General features: G+C 31.4%; 1 protein-coding gene across 1 annotated transcript; it reads left to right on the top strand.

Annotated features, from left to right (window-relative positions):
- Positions 1 to 1,296: 1,296 nt before the first annotated feature.
- Positions 1,297 to 9,895, top strand: LOC143069163 (proton-coupled folate transporter-like). The gene is made up of 5 exons (XM_076243651.1): positions 1,297 to 1,425; positions 2,837 to 3,969; positions 7,570 to 7,653; positions 8,067 to 8,223; positions 8,950 to 9,895. The coding sequence occupies exons 2-5, from the start codon at positions 2,847 to 2,849 to the stop codon at positions 9,011 to 9,013; spliced, it is 1,428 nt and encodes a 475-aa protein (XP_076099766.1). The 5' UTR covers positions 1,297 to 1,425; positions 2,837 to 2,846; the 3' UTR covers positions 9,014 to 9,895.
- Positions 9,896 to 25,207: the final 15,312 nt, after the last annotated feature.

Genomic DNA, 25,207 nt, shown 5'->3' with positions numbered 1-25,207 from the left:
ATTAGTCGGTCTTACTCATTTATACGAGATTCATATCCTACCATTGGCATGTTAATAAGGCTCTCAATAGAAAAAGCACTGATGAATTGTCCTAGAAGCATATTTTATTAGACTAATAATGGTGTATATATAAGCAGTTACATTTATTTCATGTTTGAAGCGGTGCAATTTTGTAAATTTAGTTTGACTTTTACCGAAAGATGCATTGTAGCAAAGGAGAAGAATAATAGTGGGTTGAGGCCAGAAATACGAAAATAATTGAATTTAACAGAAAGGAAACAAATCGGACTTTGGAAAAAGAGAGAGGGCTTTTGATACCTTTTATGAAATTCTCCATACATAATATCTTTTACAAAAAATCATCCTACAACAGTTCACAAGCTGTATATGCCCGCGATTTCGCGGGTGTGTTCTAGTTCTAGTGTCTGCCATTTTAATACGGAAATTATTTTCATGTCAAAATAATCTATTAATATAAACTGCCCACATGACCAGAAAATAATTCCAATATCAAAATGGCAGAAACAGCAATTATAAAAATATTCAATATGTTTTAACTATGCAATTGTAATCTCTGGTTGTAAATTATTTTAAGTTGATATACATACAGACGGCAGGTTTTATCTTTGACATTCTATGCCATAAAAACAAGTAAAAAAAAGATACTTCCACAGTAATAATTACTGTATCATGATACAATTTATTTGTTAACTACCAAAAGAAAAAAGAAATCAATTGTTTTTTGGTCTTTTTATTCCGATGATTTTGAAAGAAAATTATTTCCAAGTTCGTAAAAAAAACATGAATGTTTAAAAAAAGTTTTAATACGAGATGTCTATATACTTGATCCCAGAGTGAGACAAAATGTAAACAATAATTTGTACAGTGACACTATACAAACGTTTATTGCAAACAAATATTATTCTATTTATCAGAAAAATCTAGTAAATATAATGGACTTCAGATTCTAGTGATAAGTACATTTACTAAAATGGACCAAGGAATTGTATATTTAAATATACAATTCCTTGACTGGACAGAACTCTTTCCCAGAGCAGGGATTTTGTATACTTTAGTCCCTGCCCAGAGTTGTGTTTTCATGATAGATTTTGTGACTCGGCTTTCATTAATGAAGGATAAATATGTCAAAATGATACTAATTTTCTTATTAAGTACATTACTACTTACATTTAAATCTTGTTTTATCAGAGACATTAATTTAGTCAAGGATACACTGAATCCTGGATTTTTAGTAAAAAACACTAAATATGGCGGGAAAATCAGGGGAGATAACAACGATATGTTTGAACCGAGGTGTTCCGAATGCATGTAAACAATAAATAATAACATTGTCACGCGGAACTTCCTCCACGAAGTGGATATGCATTTCTTGCGGAAGTATTTTACTTTACAAAAGATAAACAGGTAAGAAGTGTGCAAGCTATGCATGTATATTAACAAACTTCTGATTTTTTGAAATATAAATACCGATAGCAAGAATGTAATGGAGTTACGTAATAATGAATAAGAGACCCATTGACCGCAACTTAACCCCGTCACTGAACAGGTTAACAAAGACTATTGTGTCAATATTTACGAAAGAAACTTTCTAATTAGTAAACCTTTTTGTCAAGGATTTGAATAGAACTACTATTGACTTCTTATTAATAATTATCATGATTATACGTTGATCATAAACTGATGACTTAAGGATTTACATTCATCATGTTGATATACACATGTAGTAACAATGAGGGGGGATAGGAGGGGTCATGATCCCGATTTTTTTTTTAATGCATTCACACACTATTCAATGTCAATATCAATGAAATTAGTCATCTGATAGAATGCACTGACTTGAAAGGTTTACATGTTCACACAATTTTAACAACTTTCAATCGATTTTAAGAAGTGAAAAGTTTTGATTTTTTTAAAGTTTGCAATTGCCACCGTAACAATTTTTCATTTTAGCTCACTTATGGTACACGAATGGCCAATTGAGCGATTTTCGTTCGGTTTGGCGCCCGCCCTGTCCGTCATTCGTTTAATTACTTGTAAAAAAAACCTTCTCTGAAACAGCCAAGATACATGTAGTTGGATCATCCTGATTGTCAGTCTTTTTTTTTAATTAGAGATAAAGAGCAACTTAAATTAGCAAAAACTTTCTGCAAGGCAAGATCTTCAAATAACTCAAACATGGCCGAAATCGTCAGGCGACTCTTTGTACATATGGGAGTGAACATTTTGCTATTGTTTTTCGTTTTTGTCTTTTGTCTCGAAAACTATAAACGACATATATTAAGTACATAAACAAAAAATGTAATTACTTTACCAAATATATTATTATGTATTGGAAGTAATCATAAAAATTATGTATGTTTTGATAAAATGAAATAGTTGAAAAAATTGAGATTAATCATCTGAAATGTAATAAATTGAACATGTGACTACATGTGATCTTATAATATATACATGTACATGTATCTCCCACTAGATCCAGTCTGTATATATTATCGATGAGTCATGATATGTAAATTGCTTTTTATTTGGTGTACATATTGAAAATTAATTGTTTCACTGAATTTAAAACTTGTTTGAATATACATGTAAATCTAGATCTATCTTCGGTATGAGAAGTATTTATTTATCCTATAAAATTTTGAATGAATTTTGATATTCGGCTCTAAATTGCAAACAAATCGTCACAACTGTCAACTTTATGCTGTGATTGCTCTGACGTCGTCTGACGCGTCCTTTTTAATTCGCAGAGTACTCGATTTATTGTTTGTAGCTATAGTAGACAAAGTTTTTAAAGTTTTATCACTTTTCATTTCAGATAAGTAAAGATGGCAACAGACGACACCACCACTCCTTTGTTAAACCCTTCAGCTAGAGGAGCAAAGCGTTTCAAGCTTTCAAAATGGACGCCGATTGAAATCTTAGTTGTGCTGTATTTTCTTGCCGCAAGTTGTCTTTGGCCAGTGCAGCAATATTATGCAATAACAGTGATAGCAGAAAAACATAATGTTTCCAATTTTATAAACCACGAGGAGAAAAGTTGTCACAGTCCTAGTACTAATTCGTCAAATAATCCGAAAATTTTAGTTGATAAAATAGAAAAGGAATCCTCACAATTTTTAATGTACCTTGGATTTTGTGGTACATTTTTATCGGTAATTCCAATTCTATGTTTAGGATCAATTTCGGATCGACTAGGGAGAAAATTCGTACTGTGCTTTTGTTTAGCTGGTTTATTACTAAAAGAGATAATTTACCTTGTAGTTATACATTTTCATTTATCATTGTACATTTTGTATCTTGCACAAGTGATCGAAGGCCTTACTGGTGGCTTTGGAGGCATGCTGATGGCTCTTTTTGGAATGACTGCCGATGTTACGGAACCTGGTAAAAATAGGGCATTTAGGTTGTCTGTCGTAGAAGGTACTGCATCAATCACATATTCTCTCGCAACACTTGGAATGGGTTACTGGATCAAATACGGAAATTTTTACTTTCCTTTGATATTTATAAGTGTTTTGACTATACTTACCATAGTATTTTGTGTTTTATTTATTCCAGAAACGTCACCCATGCAGGATCGCAATGAAACCTTCAGTCTTGTTTACTTCTGCAAATGCTTCCGTTTTTATGTTTTACCTAGTCCAGAAGGGAGACGTCGGAAGTTAATGGCATCATTATTTATCCTAGCCCTCTCCGGTGCTGCTATATTGGGGAGATCCAGTACCCTAACACTATATCTACTTAAATCACCAATATGTTGGAATGAGGTAAAAGTTCAAATTTTTACGTCAGTTCAGACATTCGCTAACTGGGTTGCAGCAATGGTTGTAGTACGTATTTTACACGTATTCACTCAAGACTATGTGATTTTAGTGATTGGGACTCTTTCTGCAGCATCTGCCAGTCTCCTCCTTGCATTTGCGACTAAAGACTGGCTTGTTTATTTGTGTAAGTACATCTATATACTAGTAGTTAATTTTCATTTACATACATCCAAGCAACACAAGAGTTGGCAGAATATACTAGCTATATAGACCGTTACTTAAACCCTAGCTAAAGTGGTACGTCTGGTTGGAAAACATTCGTAAAGTGCGATGTCCTGATGAGGGTGTGTGCTACGTTTTCAAACAAGTTTAAAAACAGCAGGCACTTGTATCAGAATTGTTTTTCCCGTATAATTAAAGAAGACCTGTTGCAAGATATTAATTTTTTTATCCCTCGTCCGCAAACATACTCTCAATTGTATGTGGCAGTCAAAATTCCCGCCCTTTATCTGGTCGAAGCGCTGTTTTTGGTTTAAACTTATCAAAAAGCCCAAGGCTAAATATCTGAAAGCCGAGGTCAGGATCATGATAAAAACCAAAATAGTTGAATATGTTTTTACCAATATACATTGTACATCGAACTGCGGTATGATCTTTGCTCGTTGTTGAAGGCCGAACGGTGACCTATATACAGTTGTTAATTTCTGTGTCCTTTAGGTCTCTTGTGGAGAGTAGTCTCATTGGCAATCATTCCACATCTTCTGTTTTTTATTATAATAAAGCATACATGTATGTTTAGGTAATCGTATGATGATCTGAATAAATAGACTTCTGACCTTTCTTTTGTCAATGTAATTGTACTAAAATGAAATGACGCAACTTTATCAAACTCCCTTTCTTCAATATGAAGGCTTGAAGCGCTCATTTTTTTTTATCGGTTCTCTAAACTTAATTTTATCATAATGACTTAGTCGAGTTACAGAAGAAACTTTTTTGTTTTGGCGATTTTGTAAAACTATTTAAGAACTACATATATGAAATTTTATTTGAAAAATATATTTTTACTATTAACCTTTTTTCAAACGAATTATATTTCGCGTTTTCTTTGAAAGAATTGTCAATTGTTCAAATTGATCATGTTGATGTAAAAATGATGGACATTTATAAAAAAGAAGATGTGGTATGATTGCCAATGAGACAACTCTCCACAAGAGACCAAAATGACACAGAAATTAACAACTATAGGTCAACGTCGGCGTTTTACGTTTCCGCAAATTGGCATTACTATTCCGGAAAAAAAAGATGACGTTTCCGGAAAAAAAAGTTTACGTTTCCGCAAATAAATATCTTACTTTTCCGGGAAAAAGTAACTATTCCGGAAAAAATAAATAATTACTTTTCCGAAAATAATTAAAGAATACCTGTTGATCGAATACAAAATAAATATTTATTAAGTTAAAGGTCATCATAACATGCAAGTAAAATTCATCATTAAAATGTATGAAAACATATGTACAAAAGTCAGCACTAATCAGATATATCTTGATATGAGTTCATAAATCAGTGCTGGCAGAATATTTGTAGCCAACACGTCGTACTGTGTACAAAGTCCACAGTTGTACATTCACCGTTTATAAGTTTTGTATTTTGTAAGTCAAGAAGGAAGTCCATCTTCTCCTGTTCATATTTCCAAACGGATGCTTTTACAGTTAGAGTTATCATCTTTATGTAAGATGTTGTTTGCAGTTTCAATAACATAACGACAAAGACAAAAATGTTAGGATGGGTAGCGTTAAAACTGCTCGTTCAGGTGGACATGAAAAGACTCTGCACCATTCGTTGTTTGTTCTCTTTTCCTCGGTGTCAGGAGTTGATGCCCCAGAGGATGCCCAAATGGTTGATGGATATCTCAAATTGGAATTGCCATCTATAAAAAATAAAATAGATAATTTATCTAAAATATATTCAAATATTTATAATTTACCTGGTAAATTTCCGGAAAAGTAATAAATACATACATGTATTGCGGAAACGTATACTTTAAAGGAGTAGGTTCAGTAAGACCCCTTTTTGGCCCCAAAATATAGCAGTTTTACAAAATTGTTAAAATGTAAACCTTTAGTTATTTATTGGACAGTAGAATGCTTCTGCTACATAAATATGGGCTGTTTTTGACAATACAACGCACATATATCCGGTACTAGCACCATTAAGTCATGCTAAATTACTGAAATCCTCATAATTCTAGCATTTTAGTTAAATTTTAGACGGTTTTCGTGTAAAACGAAAGTGGCCGCATTCGTGTTCATCCTTAATATTGAAATGTAAGTTGTATTTTATGATAATACATAACATATATAAAGGTTGATGATGAACTCGGATGCGGCCACTTTCATTTTTACCAAAAACCATCTGAAAAGTGACATTTTTCGGCATATTAGGTAGATTTTTCACATTTGAGCTTGAATCGGATCGTTTTTAATAACTAAATATGTTAAAACTTTCACATAAACTAATTAATTCAAATAAAATAGACACTTAAGTGTTTAAAAAGTGGTCAAAATCTTTCGTCAGATGAACCTGAAATTTGAGGCCAAAATCGGTCCTTACCGGACCTACTCCTTTGCGGAAACGTAGTATTGGGAATATGAAAAATTAGCGGAAATGCAATACGCCCGTCACCGTACGGCCTTCAACAATGAACAAAGGCCATACCGCATAGTCAGCAATTGAAGGCCCCGAAATGACAATGCAAATTAAAACAATTCAAACGAGAAAACTAAAATTTATGTATAAAGTTGTAACTAAAAATGTATATATGGATATTGTAATTTTGATGCGGAAACTTTTATGGTATTTTAGCTTTCATGAAATAAAGGTATTAAGATTGTTTTAATGAAGTGTCGGAAAATATAATAAGGAAGTTTCCGTGTTGTATAGACTTTATAACAATATAATGACCGTATTTCGGTGATTAAAGTGGAAGTATATACTTAAGTACATGTACAATGTACGGATTTAATTTTATCAATATTTGAAACCAGCCCGAAACAATTTAAAAGTTTTTTTAGACACGATTGTCTGGTCATTCAGTTAAAATTGGAAGACGTCAAAGGCTAAAGTCGAAGACAAAATTACAAGCAGACGAAAATAAGTCCACAAAATGCTTAACAGAAAACTAAAGAGTGAGCAATATGAACCCCAGGAAAATCGGGGATTATATATACAATTATATATATTAAGGGGTGTGTGTGTGTATGCATGATATGACCACAGATACTGCGGAAAGATTTGGTAATCAGTATAATCATTCTTTGTTAGAAGCGCCTCGAATATAATTATATAAGTACTGTAGATAAAACCCACCCCAAATCTGCAGCCCCAAAGTACATGTATAAGACCAATGTCAATATTTAACGTTAATTATCGTTTTCATATTTCGTAGGAATATATTTCAAAATATGATTGAGTTGTAACAATTAAAAATGATTTAAACATTTTTTCATGTTATGATCAATTTTTATTCGTATATAAGTATTTTCGCTGTAAACAAAAGCTTGGGTAAATATTGAAAGTCTTTTTGTTTGATTTAAGAAAAAACACCCAAAAAAGTCTTGGTATAACAGTTGAAATAGCTCTCGCGGCGATATATTCTCTTTGTGCTGATGCCACTTAAAGAAATCACCATTCAATCAATCAATCAATCAATCAATCAATCAAATCGCTTACATATTTATTTATTTTTAATGTCAATGTACATGTATGTTTATATATTTTTACACAGTTGTTATTGTTGGTATATGTTCAGCAGCCGTATTTCCGACGGTCAGAGCTATGATGTCACGACAGTGTACAGCAGCCGAACAAGGTAGGGAAAATCTGATAAAGCTCAAATGAGAAAATAATCAAAATATTCAAGTAATCATTATAGATTATTAGATGTTGAATAAAAAAAGATCACAGACATGACAGACATTAAGAGATTATTAATTCATTAATGCATATCAATACACATAAATGTCGATGGTATATTAACAAAATATATTACACAAATGTTGTGTAATGTTTGGTAATTCTAAGGGAAAGAAAATCATTTAGTAATGCCGGCGTCACACATTGGCGTAAAGACTGGCGTGCACCAAACGTACAGAGAAAAGCTTGGTGAACGCTACAACTCGAGGACATATTTATTTTTGATTTTTTTTATTGTAAGTTGTAAGTCGCAAAGTTTATTGTTCGAAAATGAATAGTGAACATGATAATACATTTTTGTAATTGCAGGGTCGTTATTTGCCAGTGTAGCTAGTGTAGAGTTACTGTTCACAGCCTTTGCACAATTAACGTATGGCGGAGTATACAAAGCCTCGGTATCATTTTATCCTGGGTTGGTGTTCCTGATCATGGGAGGCGTTCTATTCATAGTTCTAATCATTTCTTTGTAAGTATACATGTAGCCAAAACTATTGCCATGTGTTTTTAAGGGTTGTAGCAACTAACGAGTTTTGTGAGGACGACAATTTCACATGTTTGTATGTCGTACCCCGCTATAATCCCTCAAGTTTATTTGCAGTTATCAAACGGCGTTTTCCGCAGAAAGTATAACTGGCCCTATTCCGCAAATCATGAATATTACAGTTACTCTTTCAAACCCATACTGCAGTGGAAGCCATGAAAGGCTCCGAAAGGACACATATAAACAATGTAAACCAGAAAACTAACGGCCTAATTTAATTTACAAAACTATAGACGAAAAAAAAAATAATTATACAGCAAAGAACGACAACAAATGAACTGCAGCCTCCTCTTAATTTTGGACAGGCATATACAGAATGCAGCGAGGTTGCACATGTTTGCACCCCAAATAACCTGGACAATTGCGAGTAAATAGACCTAAATAGTAGCTCTTTAAAAAGAAATATTTACACCTGTGGTTCCTCAGAAAAAAATATTTTTAATGTCGATGTATTTCTTTTCAATGTTTCTTGGAAGCATTGCCTGTGATCTTTAAACAGATAATACTTCATGGTGAGTTGAAACTAAAAAAAATCTTTTTTCGACAAACATTGTCTTATGGACTTTTTAACTCTAGTTTGTAATGCTGCACTTGCCATACCTATTTATAACAATCTTTATCATCATATTCAATGTTTATATATTCTTGTAGAACACTGTTTAGATGGATGAGAAAAGAAAATTTGAATATACAGACGTGGCAAGTTATTAACTAATGAAAAGGAGGAGTCAGCTTTACCTCAGGACGTTACATAAACAAATCCGAGTTAATATGCTTATATTTGCTACATCAAGAAACCATTGTCTGTATATTTGGATTGTAACAAGATTTTGTCAACAAAAAGGGCATATATAGCTTTTTTAGTTTTACGTATTGATCATTGTGGGCTATTTCGAATTTTTTGACAAATAATCAGATAGAAGTAGAATTATTGTTTTGTTGTCGATTCCCAGTTGACTTTTTTGTTATATCTACTATAAGACTGTGAATTTAAACGTTTCTTAAGCAGAAATATTAAAAAAAATGTTTATTTTAGTCACAGGGAGAACAAAGATTTTTTTTTCAAAACTATGTTACTGTCAGAGTATGTTTACAATTTAGTGCTTTTAAATATACTGCTAAGTGCTAAAAGATCCGTAAATAAAACATTTATATAATTTCGCAGCTGAAGTATGACGAAATTGATTGATGTGTGCAAAATGGCATTTTTGAAAATCTATTTTTTTATGACGAAAAAATTCCATTCATGAAATATTTTTTTTTGAATGTTTGTAACTTTAGAAAAGGAGCTGTAAACTACTATATCCATTGCAAAAAATCAGTTGGAATTACTTAGACCAGAATGTTCATACATTATAACTAATTGTGTCCATCAAATTTTTCGAACCAACATCACAATATCCTTGGTAACATGTGTAACACGAATGGTGACACATGTGGATCAGGCTAATTATGCTTACCTTTCTGGGCCATCTTATATCACCCTTATATATATTGGTGGGATCAGTCTGTTGTTTTCCGTGTTGTGTTTTCAAAAAATGATTTTGTATACTTTTTGAGTTGTGGTATATTTTTCATTTTTTGCCATGGCATTGTTAGTTTTTTTTTCTACTTATGAGATTGAATATCCGGTGTCTGTCAACTCTTTTGTGAAAACTGAAAACTGATATGATACACTGCCAAGTTGAGATTGTTGTTGGTTTTTCCAAAGTATTTTTCTCAATCTAGTTTCCTTTATAATAAAAATCCATTATTTTTGTTCAGAATCTAGTTTCCTTTATATTAAAAATCCATTATTTTTGTTCAGCTTGGAATAATCTCGAAAATAAATAGCTACAATCTGATGAAAAATTTGGTTCTTTAGATTGCACGATTTGCACTAATAGCCTTTAAATTATTTGAAAGTTATTCTTACAATTTTTTGTTGTATAGAGAAGACACTGCCATGAAGGTGAGAAGACACAAATGGTTGCTCTTGCCCCAATTTTTATTTATTTTTAGAAAACTCATTATGTCCTGCATTAAATCAAAACTTGATATTTATATTTATATGTATTTTGTTTACGTCAGTTTAGTTTCATTGTTGATGTGTATGTATTGATCTATTATGATTAAATAGGGTGCTTGTTGTTCAATTTTTTTTTTCAAATACCACAAACATTTTTTTCTGAAGTGTTCGTAGATCTGTGTTTGTTTATTGTACAATGTAAGTAGTATTATATTTATTAGCAATACTGCCTGTTTCTTATTATGATATTGATCCTTTAAATAGTTCTTATGATATAACACATATTTCTTCCAATTTCAAAATACTGACTTCGATTACCAAGAGGAAATTTAAACATAAAATACAGAAAATACAAATGAAGTGTTCCAGCACGAGATAAACTTACCATATCTACATCATTGTTAACGTTTACTTCGTGTATACAAAAGATATTGCCCTGGATTATAACATAGTATGTGAGTTGTACAAATATCTTCAATATCATTTGAAACTTGTTCTCACATATATTGTTGCGTAAAGTCGACACTGCCATAAAAGATCAAGAAAGACATGATTACTAAAAATGGTCAGTCTTGCCAAATTTGAACTTATTCAAAGATAACTGACTTGATCATGCATTAAATCAACAATGTCAAAATATGATTATTTGAAAGTTGTATATGTATTTTTTTCAATTGTGCAATTATATTCACTATATTGGTTTTCTTTATTTATCTTAACTTATTTATAATTATATATAGTGCTTGTTGTATGATTTATGTTTTAAATGTACATGTAATTATTTATTTACTGTTGCTTTTAGATCTGTTTGTTTGTTGTACAATGTCTTTGATATTTTAACATACAGTCAATGAGTCTTATATGTATGATGAATACTGCTGATTATATAAAAGGTTACTTATTTTCATGTTCCTTTGTAAGTTACTATGATATTAAACATATTTATTCAAATGACAAAATACTGACTTTGATTACCAGTTTTTTTTTATATAAACAATACAAATATAGGAGTCCAACACCAGATACAATTACCATACATCTATTCATTGTTTTTATAAAAGTTATTGCTCTGGAATATAGCAAAAACGTAGATATAAAGATAAAAAAAGTATTCAAAATGTAAACATGTAAATTAACAGTCGGTTGCAAAGATATTCAAACGTTCTGAAAATGGTCTGATATTGGATTCTAAATGTTAAAATTATTGAGACTAATGTAGTATTTACTTAATTTATTGTTTTTCACTTACATCGAAAATATTGACCAAATTATTATTAATGAATATTTGAAAGTTCACATACTTATACTTTTTATATGATACAATATGAAATAGAATCACATCCTACTTTTTATATGATACAATATGAAATAGAATCACATCCTAACTCTACTTGATGCCGTTTATATTTTTTGATACCAGTGAGATTTTCCATTTGTTACGATTAATGCCGGATTAAAAATTATGATTTTGTTTTACCCTTAGCTTATAGTATAAGTACCTTTGTAGAGTTAGTCTTATATTATTTTTACATACTTAATCGAATTGTGATTTTATTATATACAATATCCTTCAATTTAGAATTACAAAGGTTTTTTAATTTTTTTTTTAATGTTTTTGTTACTTTATAGATCTGCTGTTACTGCAGTGTTATAAAGTCAATGTATGTTATAGAATATTCAGACTCACTTCATGATTTTCCCAAAATACTTCATCACATTTAAAATTGACAATTTATAATAAATTTTTAATTTTTATAAAATGATCTGAGTCTTTTCAGGTTTTTTTTCCAATATATTGTGTCACATCTAAAATTGCATTACTTATAATAGTATTATTCAAGCAATAATTTTGATCTGCTGATGCAAAAGAGATGAATGCAATAATAAAACGATTTTTTTTATGTTATGTCAATGTATTTTGTTTTTAGTATGTTAAAATAGGTTTTATTTAATAACTTTATAAATAAGATAAGGCACCATAGTAGCCTTGAAACTCAGAAGAAATGTGAATGGTTCAATAGTTTGCATAATTGATGTAGAAAGGGATTTAAGTGGTTAATATTTTTTTTATTGTTTTGTTTTTCGAATTTGTTTGTTTTATTTGTTGTTTTTTTTCTTGATGTTTTGGGAATATTTGTTTATAACATGAAATTATTTTGTGAAATACCTGCATTGAAATATTAAAATTATTAAAGATACAGAAAGATAATGATAGTATTTTATAAATGCATTTTAGTGGTTAAAAGTTTTATGATGTTTGTTTCAATTTAATTGTTTTTTTGCATTTTGTTTGTTTATTTTTTTTTATATAATTTGAGTATCTGTTTGTACATTAATCATTATTTGAAGAATCTGTACTGAATTATGATTAAAAATTGAAAACAGAAAATAACTATGAATTCACAGACTGTTTGTCGTTCAGAAAAATATCTTACAGGTTGCATTTTGTAAATATAGCTATTTCTCAAACCACGCCTCTTTTAGGGAGATATAGAATATTCATAGATAATTCAGTTTGTTTACATACTGGTTCACAGTTCTGCTGATCCCTATTTTACATCTCAAAGAGACATCACTTGGGAATGTTATCAGTAAATATACATGTGTATATTGTTTATATTGAAATCTGTGTTAACCCTACAGTGGGGGTTGGGGTAAAGAAATTTAGTGTAATTTTAAACTCTTAAAAATTCAGGGCACATAAACGTTGAAAATATGCCGCACAGACCAAAATTACAGAAATGCAACCTACAAATTCAGGCTGTGAAGAATTGATATATAAGTAAATCATATACTTGTACGTTATGTACACTAGACAAGTAAGATGCTTTTGATTACCACTGTAAACATTGACATGTTAAACAAAGAGATGAAGACGTATTGTCATCATCTCCTGAATGCTTTTCTTATAGGGTCAAACTCGGAAGATGTTGAATCTTACTAAATTTTTAATTTAAGTTAACAGAGATCAAAGAGCATACCTTCACAATAGCTCAAAATAAATTTTTGTTTACTGGCTTGGAAATATGGATATTGTTTAATTAAATTTGCTGTTATCAAACTTAGAAAATAATTCGAAATTCAGAAATTTCAACTTCGTGCATCGGTCTCGTTCTTTGTTAGGGTTTGGAATTTTTATGGCTTTAAAAACACATCATAAAAATTAAAACAATAATATCATGTGCATTGCTAATAATACCCCTCCAAAATTGAGGGAAGACGTAATATAGTAGAATGTGCCAATAAAGGATAGGATGCCATCCGTATTAGCAATATTTTCCACCAGAAATCTGTACAAAACTATAGCTGTTTACTCCAAAATATAAAGCTACACCTCTTGCTTCAAAAACTTGCACCAAGTCTATTACTTCCAAAATATTCAACTAGAAGAGTGTTTTAGATGCCTTTAACACCAAAGATGTGCATAGTCAAATTACAGTTATAGTCCAGCTGGTCATGTTATTACTGGCGACTTTGGCATCGTAACAAAAGAACAAATAAAAGAGTTGTTATTCAAAGGACCAAATTATAGACTTCCTCAACCCATCAATAGGAAGAAGATTTTCAGGTTGTTTTCGTATGTAAAAAAAAAAATCCATTATATGTAGTCTCACAAAAGTGCTTGGAACAAAAAGCAAAAGTTTATAATTTAAAACTATAATATAACCGCATTAATGTTTTAAATTTCTAACGGGGTCAACTTGTCTTTGTTACAGGTATTTGTAAAGACTACATATTATAAATTCCAACCTATTGCAAACAACAATTAATCAAGCCGTCCAACAAATCGCAAGACCATGGATTCAATTTCCATTTGTCGTAATGATTAATTTATTAATGTTAATGGTATTTGACTGGCTATTAAGTAATTTATCAGAAGAAGGAACACTTATTGATAATGATGTTCAAGATTGCATGGTACGAAGACCTACATGTCTAACGTTATTTCTCGGATGTTCATTATTCATCGGATTTCAAATTTTTGTTGGTATGAAAAAGGTCCATGTCTATTATAATTATGAAAGTGTTTAATGTACATATTATTCCGATACATGATACAATGCCACGTTCCCTTTCTTATATCCTAAGAGTAACGAATTCTTGTTACAACATACAGCAAACGGCGAAAACAAATCGTCACTAGCAGTAAGAACCTCTATACTCATTTTCCCGTCATGCTGTATAAGAGTTAAATTGTTTGAATTGCTACTAACAACATATAGGTTCTGATCATTATTCACGGTTATACCTCGCGGACACCTAGTAGATTCATTTTTGAATGTCCATATTTTCTTTCCTTTAAAATCACAACAGTTCACTGTGTCATTATTCTCGTCTGTATAGTACATCTTATCTTCAGAAGCTGCAATATATACCATGGAACTAGTATTTAATTTTATTGTGAATAAGATAGTTCCAGTAAGGTCAATTTTCATTATTCCATGTTTTTGTACTAACGTAAAGATTTTCTCATTATGGGAAGATATTCCATAACAGCTGTTTTTAAAATTTATTTTCTTTTCAACAAAACTTATCTTATTGCTTATGATTTTTAAACATTTGATGTCTGGGTATGTCACAGCAAAGCGGTCCTGATCTGTTTCTGTTAGATCGAATGGTCTACCTTCGACATCTATGTCACTGACATAATTTCCAGTGAAATAATATTCCATAAGTTTTCCTGTAGTATAAAAATCGGCAATTAAAATTCTGCCATCACATAATATAAGGCATCCAGATATTTGAAGCTGCGGTTTAACAGCAAATTTCAATGAAAATTGAAGATCAACATCAAGGACATTTCGGGTTGACTCCCGTATTTGTGTTTGAGCCTGGTCAATCTTTGCGTCCTTTAACTGTAGATCGAGATTTTTTTCAGTTATATATATTTCGCCAAACTTTTTGACGTTATTTATAAATAAAATGACCACAGGGTGTATTTTCAAGTCCATAGCAAAGCTCTTTTCTTTGCCTATTTCGACTTTGAGTGATTTAAGTTTTTCACTGATAGTAATGGTCATTTTACATGTTCCAAGGAACACTTGAAGGTCGGATGCGAACAATTTCATTTGTTCTGTCTGTTCTTTTAGTTTCTCAAGCTCGTTTTCTGTCTGTTGTAATTGTTTCAGCATTTTACTGTATCTTGACCTGCAGTTTTCATGTTTGATTTGGAGTTCCTGGAGAAGTTGTTGTTCAAGCTCATCTAAGTGCTTGTTCAGCCTCAGCCTTGTTTCTTGAATCTTTTTTTGAATTGTTTGTTCTTCTGTATCGATATTCGCCGAGACTGAAGCTCGGTCTCGAATAGACTGCCATACGCTTTCAAGAGATCTTGAAATTGTCTCCTCTAAATCGGAAAGTGCAGTCGAACTCCTTGCATTTTTAGCTGCATCGTGTATTGAAATGATATCATCCACTGGACAACTATTGTGCGCTCATGGAATGCACATTGCACACACTGCCACATGATGACATTTACAATAAAGATCAAGCTTTTGGCCGTGAGTTTCGCATTTCAAATTAACAGATAAATCTTGTATTTTCATGTAGTCTTCGTTGTCGATCATTTTGTGATTTCTTGTCAATTTCAAAGATCTATGGGTTTTTTCACAGTCTGAACAAAACCCCTCATCGCAAAAGGTACACCATTTCTCTGCATCTTTTGTAATGCCTTCATATTTACACGGACCACAGGATAATGGTGGAGTAGATGTCATTATCTAAAACTAAAACAATGTACAATATATCTATAATACTAAAATTACGAGGTCCAATTTGTCAGCCGTCATCACGTAAAAACGACGAATCAAAGAATTCAACTTTATATATAACTAATATAGTACTAAGGTGTAGATTAAAAATTACACCACTCCAGGCCCTTTTGTTTTCCACGTAATTAATATTGCCAATAATTAAGAAGTTCCGGGTCGAGTCCGATACCGATACCAATAGTATATTCACCTGTTACCTATTACCTTATCTGTACGTTCCGCATCTGACAGGCGCACCAACAAACGGTGTATTCAGGGTTAAGGTAGCACTCCACAGTTAGAAAACAAAATTAAAAATGAGCCACAAAATGTTTTATCATCTCCTATTCCTGGATTTCTAATACATTAACCTAACTGTGTGTGTTGTACATATGCATTTGTATGTAATCAGTATATTCCATAGATTTGATTTTCAAAAGTTAAAAGAGTGAAAATTAATTCCTTTTATGTGTATCCATGGCAACATTCTGCATTTATTTACCATAAAATATTGCAAAAAGGGGGGTTGACATGTCACATATCCCCCCAAAATTTGGATCAAACTAGAATTTCAATGCCTTTGAGTGATACCTTTTTAGAAACTGTTGTCATAAATCTTCCTAATGATCAAATAAAAAATGGGTGTCTTTCGCTTCATTTTTTCGTAAAATCCAATCACAAAGTTCGTGCGATAAAAAGTTGGAAAAAAACATTACAATAATTGCGAGACCAATGTATGGTAGGGACATTCAAATACGGACTGTCATACAGAAAACAGCCTATATTACACACATAACATAATCTTGATGTTCAGATAACCTATTTTAATACTCAGCTATACAAAAATGAATTTTATTGCACACTAGCTCTCATATTTGAAAAATCCACAGGGGCCAAAATGCGAAACTACACATCTAACTGTGGAGTGCTACCTAATATGCTATATACACGGGTCATAATCACAGGGTTGACACTACTAGATTGTCGAATTGTTACCTATTGTAGTATTTTAATCAGTAAGACTTTCTAAGATAACAATACGAATACAAAAAATCTGGACTAAAAATAAGGCGTATAGGTACAGTTTTCAATTTGTTAGCGGGCATGACGTAAAACAGCAAATCAAAGAATTCAACTTTATTTATAACTAATATAGGACAATGCTGTTGATTAAAAAATACTCCATACCAGGACCTTTTGTTTTCCAAATAATTAATATTACCAATAATTAATAAGTTCCAGTTCGACGGGTTCAAACAGAAAGATTTAAAAGCAGAGAAAACTGTGTATCTTATAATCGGCATGACTTTATCAGATGACAATACTAATACTAAAATAATGCTTGCGCATAGTTATATACTTTAATTCAGTCACGGACCCGCGATATCACGGGTGTGTTCTAGTACAATATATAAAATTCATATTTTCCAAAGCATAGACGGGTTTTTAATATGTATAATTCAATTATTAAGCGTCGAATAATAATATAATATCTTCAATAAGTCTATATCATACAACATCTATGAAATTACTATATTGATGTTTAGGTTCAAAATGTCAAAGTAATAAATGCTAGAGCAAGTAGATTTTATTGAGTTGATGCCTAAAACAAAAACTTATTTGAAATCATAATAGTTTAGTTTCTACATTTCTACACAATGAAATGCCTGTACCAAGTAAGGATAAGGACAGTTATTATTCATTCGTTTTAAAGTTTTTGAGCTTTCGATTCTCCAATTTGATATTATAAGGAAATGCTGATTTTAATTTTCCTTTAAGTACAGTATTGTTGTTATACTGTTTTATTGTTAATTTTGCAGATCTGTCGTTTTAAAGGTGTAGTACTAATCTGTTTAGTGTGCCGTGAATGGAACTTTTTATACAGTATGTAAACATTTTGAAATTAATCCTGAAGTTAACATGTTGTACTGTACCATTATATTATTAGGTCTTTCCACTTTTCTGTGGAAAGACCTATTGTTTTTCTTCTGATTATTTTTTTTTCCCTTCCGCCTAATTTTGTTCTTGCGATAAATATTTATTTGGCAATATGTCGCTTAGATATTTGGTATATGATATCGAACAGTTTATGCGCTTTTCAAATTTACCCTGCGTAACCGAATACTTTTCTTTGTAGGAGTTATCTCCCAAAACACTTTTTCTTGTGTCCACTACTCCTTCGCAACCGTAAAAGATTACCACAAATTTATTTTATAAAATTGCTCGTTATATCCTTCGCATGATTTGTTCTATTTTGACCGAAGCAATATGAACGATCCATATGAGAGTTATTTCCCCTTATGCATTTGATATAAGTGATATGCATTTCTATCTTGTAAACCGTAAGTGATAGAGACCTAGGATCTTTTGATTTGAGGTCCTTGGTCCAAAAAAAATGAAAAAAAGGTCATGGTCAAAGGTCAAGGTCATATTCTTATTTTTGAATTTGGCTTATTTTCACTTATTACCAAAACCCGTATAAGATAAAAACAAATTATTTAACCTAAATTGTTAGTTGCGACATGTCGTAACACTTAAATTTTGATCGCAAGGGTACGTTGAACGTAAAAGGGAGTTTTCTCCCCTTTTGTATTTAAAAATACGCGTATGGTGATATAACTCAGTAACCAATTACAATTAAGACCTATGGTCTTTTGATTTGAGGTCCTTGGTTTATGACCTTGAAATTGATCTCAAGGTCATAGCTTAATTTGATGTTCTAGATTTTGACCTTTGCTTTTACCTCATATTTATACATGATAAAGCCATGAGACTTTTGGCAAAAGGTATCAAACCATTTGACCTTGAAAAAAACAAACGGAAATGACCCTGTGTAAACCGGAAGTATCTATTTTTTGTACTTTATTAATATAAAAGTATATAGAACCAGATATTTTTGGAATCAGTGTCAAGTAAATATTCAAATATTATCGGAAGTATCATTTTTCAAACCGGAAGTAACAAATTATCTACCTTATTTAAAAAGTATTATATAGAAACCATATCTTTTTGGAATCAGCGTACAATAAGCTATCATTTGACGATTGAAATGACAGTATAAACTTAATTTTACAACTTTCATATTAAAATACATTGTTTTTTTTGGAAAGACCTTCAATTGTTCTCTGAACAATTGGTTTTTGATTATGTTTTTTTTACATTTGTTTATTTCTCCAGTTTTCATTTGTTTCTTTTGTTCTTGTCTTTTCTATGCATTTTTTAAAGATTTGTTTTTATAATAATCGAAGTTGTCTCTATATATATAGCTCGCGAACCTAGTACCAGCATAGGAGAGCAAATGTTTATTGATTTCCCATTTTAAGTTTAATGTCTATGGTTATGTTAATAAATGATTACTTAGTAACGTTTTGTTAACAAGTTTAAACGGAATATATGTGGACAAAACGTTACTAAGTGTTTAAATGTGTCAACATATGTTAAAACTCTTCCTCTTCCTGATTTCTGTTTGCGCATTGTCATATTTTGAACATGCTTCACATTACAAAAGGAAAAACATTTAACACCATAATTATAATATATAAAAACAATATAAGACACTTACCTCATGTAAAAGCCAACTTATAATAGCAATGTTTGAAGGCACTTAGCTATAAGTATATAATATGATAAGTATAATTACGTACGAAGTTTGGTTAGACATCCGTTATTTATGCATTATCACAATTTAAGCAAACAAATGGAAAATTGATAGACGCTAGTTTCAAATATGCATTTACAAAATCTTTTGTGACTATTTCCTTTCGCATAAGACAATAAACATGTACTTTTATTAACATTTACATATGAACACTTAAGTCAGAGGTGAACATGAACATTAGTTTACTTTTATAAAGCAATGATTTTCTTTAACGAAGCTACCCTTTTCCTTTATACAATAATATAATACTCTATATATTACCAGTAAATGTACTGACAGATACATGTACGTGAATAAAATACTTTTTATAACTACCCTTTATTTCTATATTTTTGTAGCACCAAGTGTTTTTTACCGATTAAAAATAAAGCCATCAAAATTATTATTGAACATGAAAAAAGCAACGCGTTTTTTATAGGATTAAACACATTTTTTCTAGAGGTTATTGATGTGTAAACCGGGGCGATTAACTCACAAAGTTTGTGAGTAAGAGCCCCGGTTTACACATCAATAACCTCTAGAAAAAATGTGTTTAATCCTTATAATTCTTCAGCCAAACATTTGTGATATTTAATAAACATTTTTTTGTTGATGGCTACTATATATATTTACGATCAAAAGCACAATGGCAAGTCGTAACTAAGGAGTATGCAGCGGCGCCATCTTGACTTTCTAAAAACCATAAATGTCCGATAAATACAACGGAATCTTAAATGAAATAGCACTTACCTCAAAACTTCATTTTAATTAAATGTTATCCGAATTTGAAGCGTACACGTAACGAAATAATGTTTCCCTAGAAAATTTCCATTCGTATGACGTCGTATTTTGCCATCACGTAAATTCGCCAAATCCTTCATGAAATTTCGCTGAATTTTATTAAATTTTATTTTCATACATTTTTGAAGCTTTATTGAATTAAATTTCTTTCTTTTTTTTTGGTTATATATGCACTAGAATAGTCATAACTGTTATGCAATAGACCACTTTCGAGTTCATCCGTCACCGGAAAAAACTCGTCAATTATACGCGCTTTTATCACCGTCATTTGTGCGTTTAGGGGCGTCGTCACTTCCCTTACAATGTTGAGCGAGTGGTTGGAAAACTATAATTCTATATTATACGAATTATTCGGCAAATTGAATTCTCAAAATTGACAATCAACACTGCTGTCATTAGGGAATTGTCAGTAAGTACCTACGGAGCAACCATTATTTCTAGTTTATCCTGCACAAAGACGATCACTAAGACGCTTGATGAACGTAAATAGTGCAGGGATACAGGCGACCCCCTCTATCTGGTAAATGACGTCATAAAGGCGTGCATAATTGACGAGTTTTTGCCGGTGACGGATGAACTCGAAAGTGGTCTATTGTTTTTATATCTCAATTTGCTGAAAATCCCGGGATCACTGCAAGCTTGTGTATCGCGCATGAATAGATTACAAAAGTAGTTTCGGAAACATGGTTTATCGAAGTGTAAACTTAGAGAAAAATTCTAATTGACCAATCCAATTCAAGTATTTATAGATATGCAAATCATATAAGAATTATATATGAATAAACGTTATTTTAGTGAAAAAGTCATCTTCGAGTTCTTTTGAAGTGTAAACATCGGTACAATATTTTTAAATCAGTTCTTGACCTCATGTCTTATTTAAAAAATTTAGCTCCACTTTGACTTTGATTTATATTTCGAGACACTGTATGGTTATTCTATATATGGACATAAACTCTTCTCTATTCTTAACCAACACTTTGAGCCGGATTGTTATCGTAATGGGTCACGAAGTAACAGCCCATAGGAATACATGTCACTCATGCAGCGTACTTACCAGAAAATCTGCAAATATATGTTTTCAAGTCTTTAATTGGACCCGGTCTACACTGAAGGCGAGAACGCTACCATAAGACCAAAGAGGTAGAGGAGAGATTTAGAGCATATGTGGGTTTTTGTATCAGAAAAAACAAGTTAGTGTTCACTTGATGAACCTATATATTTATCCATGTTTTGTCAAAGTAATACAGAAAAAAATAGTTTGATTTAAAAAGTTTTATGCAATAATCTTGAATTTCAATTATTTTTCTGTTTTAGTTAACACTTAGCATACTAAATTGGCCTATCTATGAGTATAAATTGTGTGCCACTCAGCGCAGAGCGATTGCTATAATCATATGAGTCTTTCTTAAGCAAAAAATATTATATATAATTTATTTACTAACTGGTAATGTGCAGTTATCTTAAAAGTTTACTATATTTACTGTTAAGTTTGCGTTTGTGGACTAGGAACGAGTTTGATCATGATATGTTATATAGACACTGTTTACATTGGTGTTTAAGTTCACATACAAAACATCTGCTTTTCAACAATTACTTTAAATTTATTTGTGTAGCAGACGGCAAGGCTAACTGATGTATTCCATTGTGTTGGAATCCGGATCACTTATCATCAACGAATTATTACATATATTATATTAATTATAAAAATTGAATTTCATACACCAAATCTCTACCAATTGTACAATATTTCTTGATTTTGCTATTTATGCATTGCTGAGAACCATTAATGTGTAACATAAGTTTGCTTCATTTTCCATTTCAATTGAAGTTGGGTCGGTCTTTTACGTCGTTGTAATTTCTATCAGTCAAAGTTTTTTCTCTTCTTGTTATAACTATTTCTTAATATGTCATCTATTATACTAATAAAGGAAGAGACCGATTTCATTGAGCCGCAACTCCTCTGAAACCATAGACACAATCAGACCGACGCTTGGGGAAAATATAAACTCAAATTCAAGTAAGAATGAGCCGCATTGAACTTGGGTGTCACAGAGCATAAACAATATCTAGCCTAGTGTCTTTGGTGCTTTTTGCAAGCATTTTTTCTGTATACTTCAAGACAATGAAATAAATGATCTTCAATATATTTTCTACAGTGTTGAAAGTTATTTTACATAGTATTTTATTTGGCCTTTCATAGCCGACTAAACTGTATTGATTGTTATCATTGTTGAAGGCAATACATTGGCCTATAATTATATACAACCATTTCATTTACGCTCTCGTGGATAGTTGCCTCATTGTCAATCATACCACATCTCCTTATTTTTATAGGATTATTTCTTAAGTTTATACAAACATTGTACGCAGACAGACGATGCACTTCATCTATAAAACTTATCGAAATATGGAGCTATTTTAAGTTATAGTTTTTTGTTCTGATTTAAAAATATATTGATGCATTATCAACATTGTTTCAAAATGTGGTCCCATTTTATTATTCGCCAAATTCAATAATACCTTGTACAAAATCAGACACAACCAATCAGCAGCACGTTCGGTAAATGTGTCGTTCAAATGTGTATATAATAGGAAACCTTACTAAAAAACGACTAAATTGGGGATGAATATGTTGCTGTTGCTATATATTTTATCATTCTTTCTGTTAATGTCACATTGTCATCAGATACAGGAGGGGAAAAACAAGTTTACAATATGGCAAGGGTATCAACTCAACAATACGGTGATTCTAGATCTCCCGATACTAGGGAAAAACATGATTGACTGTGCATTTAAATGTCTCAGAAGTCAACCTTGTAAAGCAGTGAGTTATAACGACTTATCTAAGACGTGTAACTTTCATGGAACAGGATCTTCAACTTTAGTAATTACAAATGTTACAGATGAAAACCAGTACTTGGTAATTCCGAAAGGTAAGCAAAAGTAACTACAGCAAAGCAACAATCTGAATTAAATATGATATACTGTAACAGTATAATGTCCATTCCGATATAAAGTCAGATTCGGTAATCAAAGGAGAATATTGGGAATTATTTTATATATTTCAAAGACAATATTTGAAAAATGTTTGTTTTCAGTTTTCAATTTTTTATTTAAATACAAGTACTAGTGTGGACACAGATGAGTGTGGATAGTATGTTTGGATGTTTGACAGTGTCTTATAACAAAAGGAGTTCCATGTTTTTCCTATATGGTGTTATTAACTGTGTTGCACGATGACAACCAATCTGAGCATTAGGAGTGTTATTTATTTGATATTTTTTTTTTCATGTTCAAGACGGGCATGGAGGAGACAGTAATTGCATTAGTTACCAAATGATTATGATAGAATATGTTTTACATCTTTGATTTTGAATACATTTTGTAGCTAGCAGAGCAACACATTATAGGTTCATTTTTTCACGTGTTTTTTTCTAAATGGGAGATGATATCTAGATTTCAGGACATTATATAAGGAGCCTGTAATTCAGTGGTTGTCGTTTGTTTATGTGTTACATATGATATTAGTTTTTTGTTTATTATTTTTACATAAATAAGGCCAGTAGTTTTCTCGTTTGAATTGTTTTACATTGTCATTCGGGGCCTTTTATAGCTGAATATGTGGTTTTGGCTTTGCTCATTGTTTATGGCCATATGGTGACCTGTAGTTGTTAATTTCTGTGGCGATTTGGTCTCTTGTGGAGAATTGTCTCATTTGGCAATCATACCACATCTTTTTTTTATATGTATTTGCTTACTATTTGTATGGTTCTATTTATATTACGTTGTGGTGGATCGTCAGTATCATTAGTAAAAAATCTTATTAAAATGTCGAATTGTTTCTCAGATTAGAATACATTTATTGGTTTTTAGTAATGACAATGCCTGACATGATGCTTGGGGCTAGATGACTAGAAAGTAAACTTCTGTGCTGATTGATATCAATTCTTTGATTATATCTCCTCCAAAGCTGGTCGAAGCAAATTAAGACAAATTTTGACCAATATGAAAATGATTTCACCAAAAGAACCTTAAAATGTGAGCATGCTTCAAAGACTCATAACTGCTCCAAAGGAATCTGATAGGATTTCAAGCATGTCAAGCGGATATTATCAACATCTAACTAATTAGTCTTACTAAATATCTAAAAAGTTATAGTATTCAAAAGGTATTGCAAAATTGTTCCTTTTCATTTTTTTGTTTGTTATATGGATACAAATATAACTGATACATGTACCCATACAATATTTGTTGTGGTATGAAAGTGTAGTAATTAACATTTACTGTAACAATGTTAATTCACACAAATTAAGAAATAAACAAATGAATGAACCAGATGTTCCACAGGGCGCAGCTTTATACAACTGCCGAGGTCGAACCCTGAACGGTTGGGGCTAGTATGGACACAACATTCAAGCTGGATAGAGCTCTGAATTTGAATTGTGATTAAATAGTTGACACAGCTTAGGTTTCTGACACAGAATGAATGTGGTCTTATGAACTTAAAATATTTATTTTGCTTTCGAGCAATTCACTATGCTGTTGAATATTAAACCTTTCAATTAAATATTTGAAGAAATTTTCTTTTTAATTTCTGAAATCTGAAATGAGAAAAATAGTCCCTCCTTCCCCAATTTTTTTCCCCTCCCCCTTTCCATTATTCCAAAAATGATCTCAATTCAAATTTCTAATGGAGTTTGCAACAATAACTACTCA

This window comes from Mytilus galloprovincialis, chromosome 3 (genome assembly GCF_965363235.1).
Source record: "Mytilus galloprovincialis chromosome 3, xbMytGall1.hap1.1, whole genome shotgun sequence".
NCBI lineage: Eukaryota > Metazoa > Mollusca > Bivalvia > Mytilida > Mytilidae > Mytilus > Mytilus galloprovincialis.
This window is presented reverse-complemented; position numbering and strand designations above follow the sequence as displayed.

Bases quoted from the DNA above. Each gene is read 5' to 3' on its own strand.
- LOC143069163 (XM_076243651.1), top strand. From the start codon at position 2,847: ATGGCAACAGACGACACCACCACTCCTTTGTTAAACCCTTCAGCTAGA. The intron at 7,654-8,066 runs GTAGGGAAAATC...TTGTAATTGCAG, and splicing joins GTGTACAGCAGCCGAACAAG to GGTCGTTATTTGCCAGTGTA. The intron at 8,224-8,949 runs GTAAGTATACAT...ATATTCTTGTAG, and splicing joins ATAGTTCTAATCATTTCTTT to AACACTGTTTAGATGGATGA.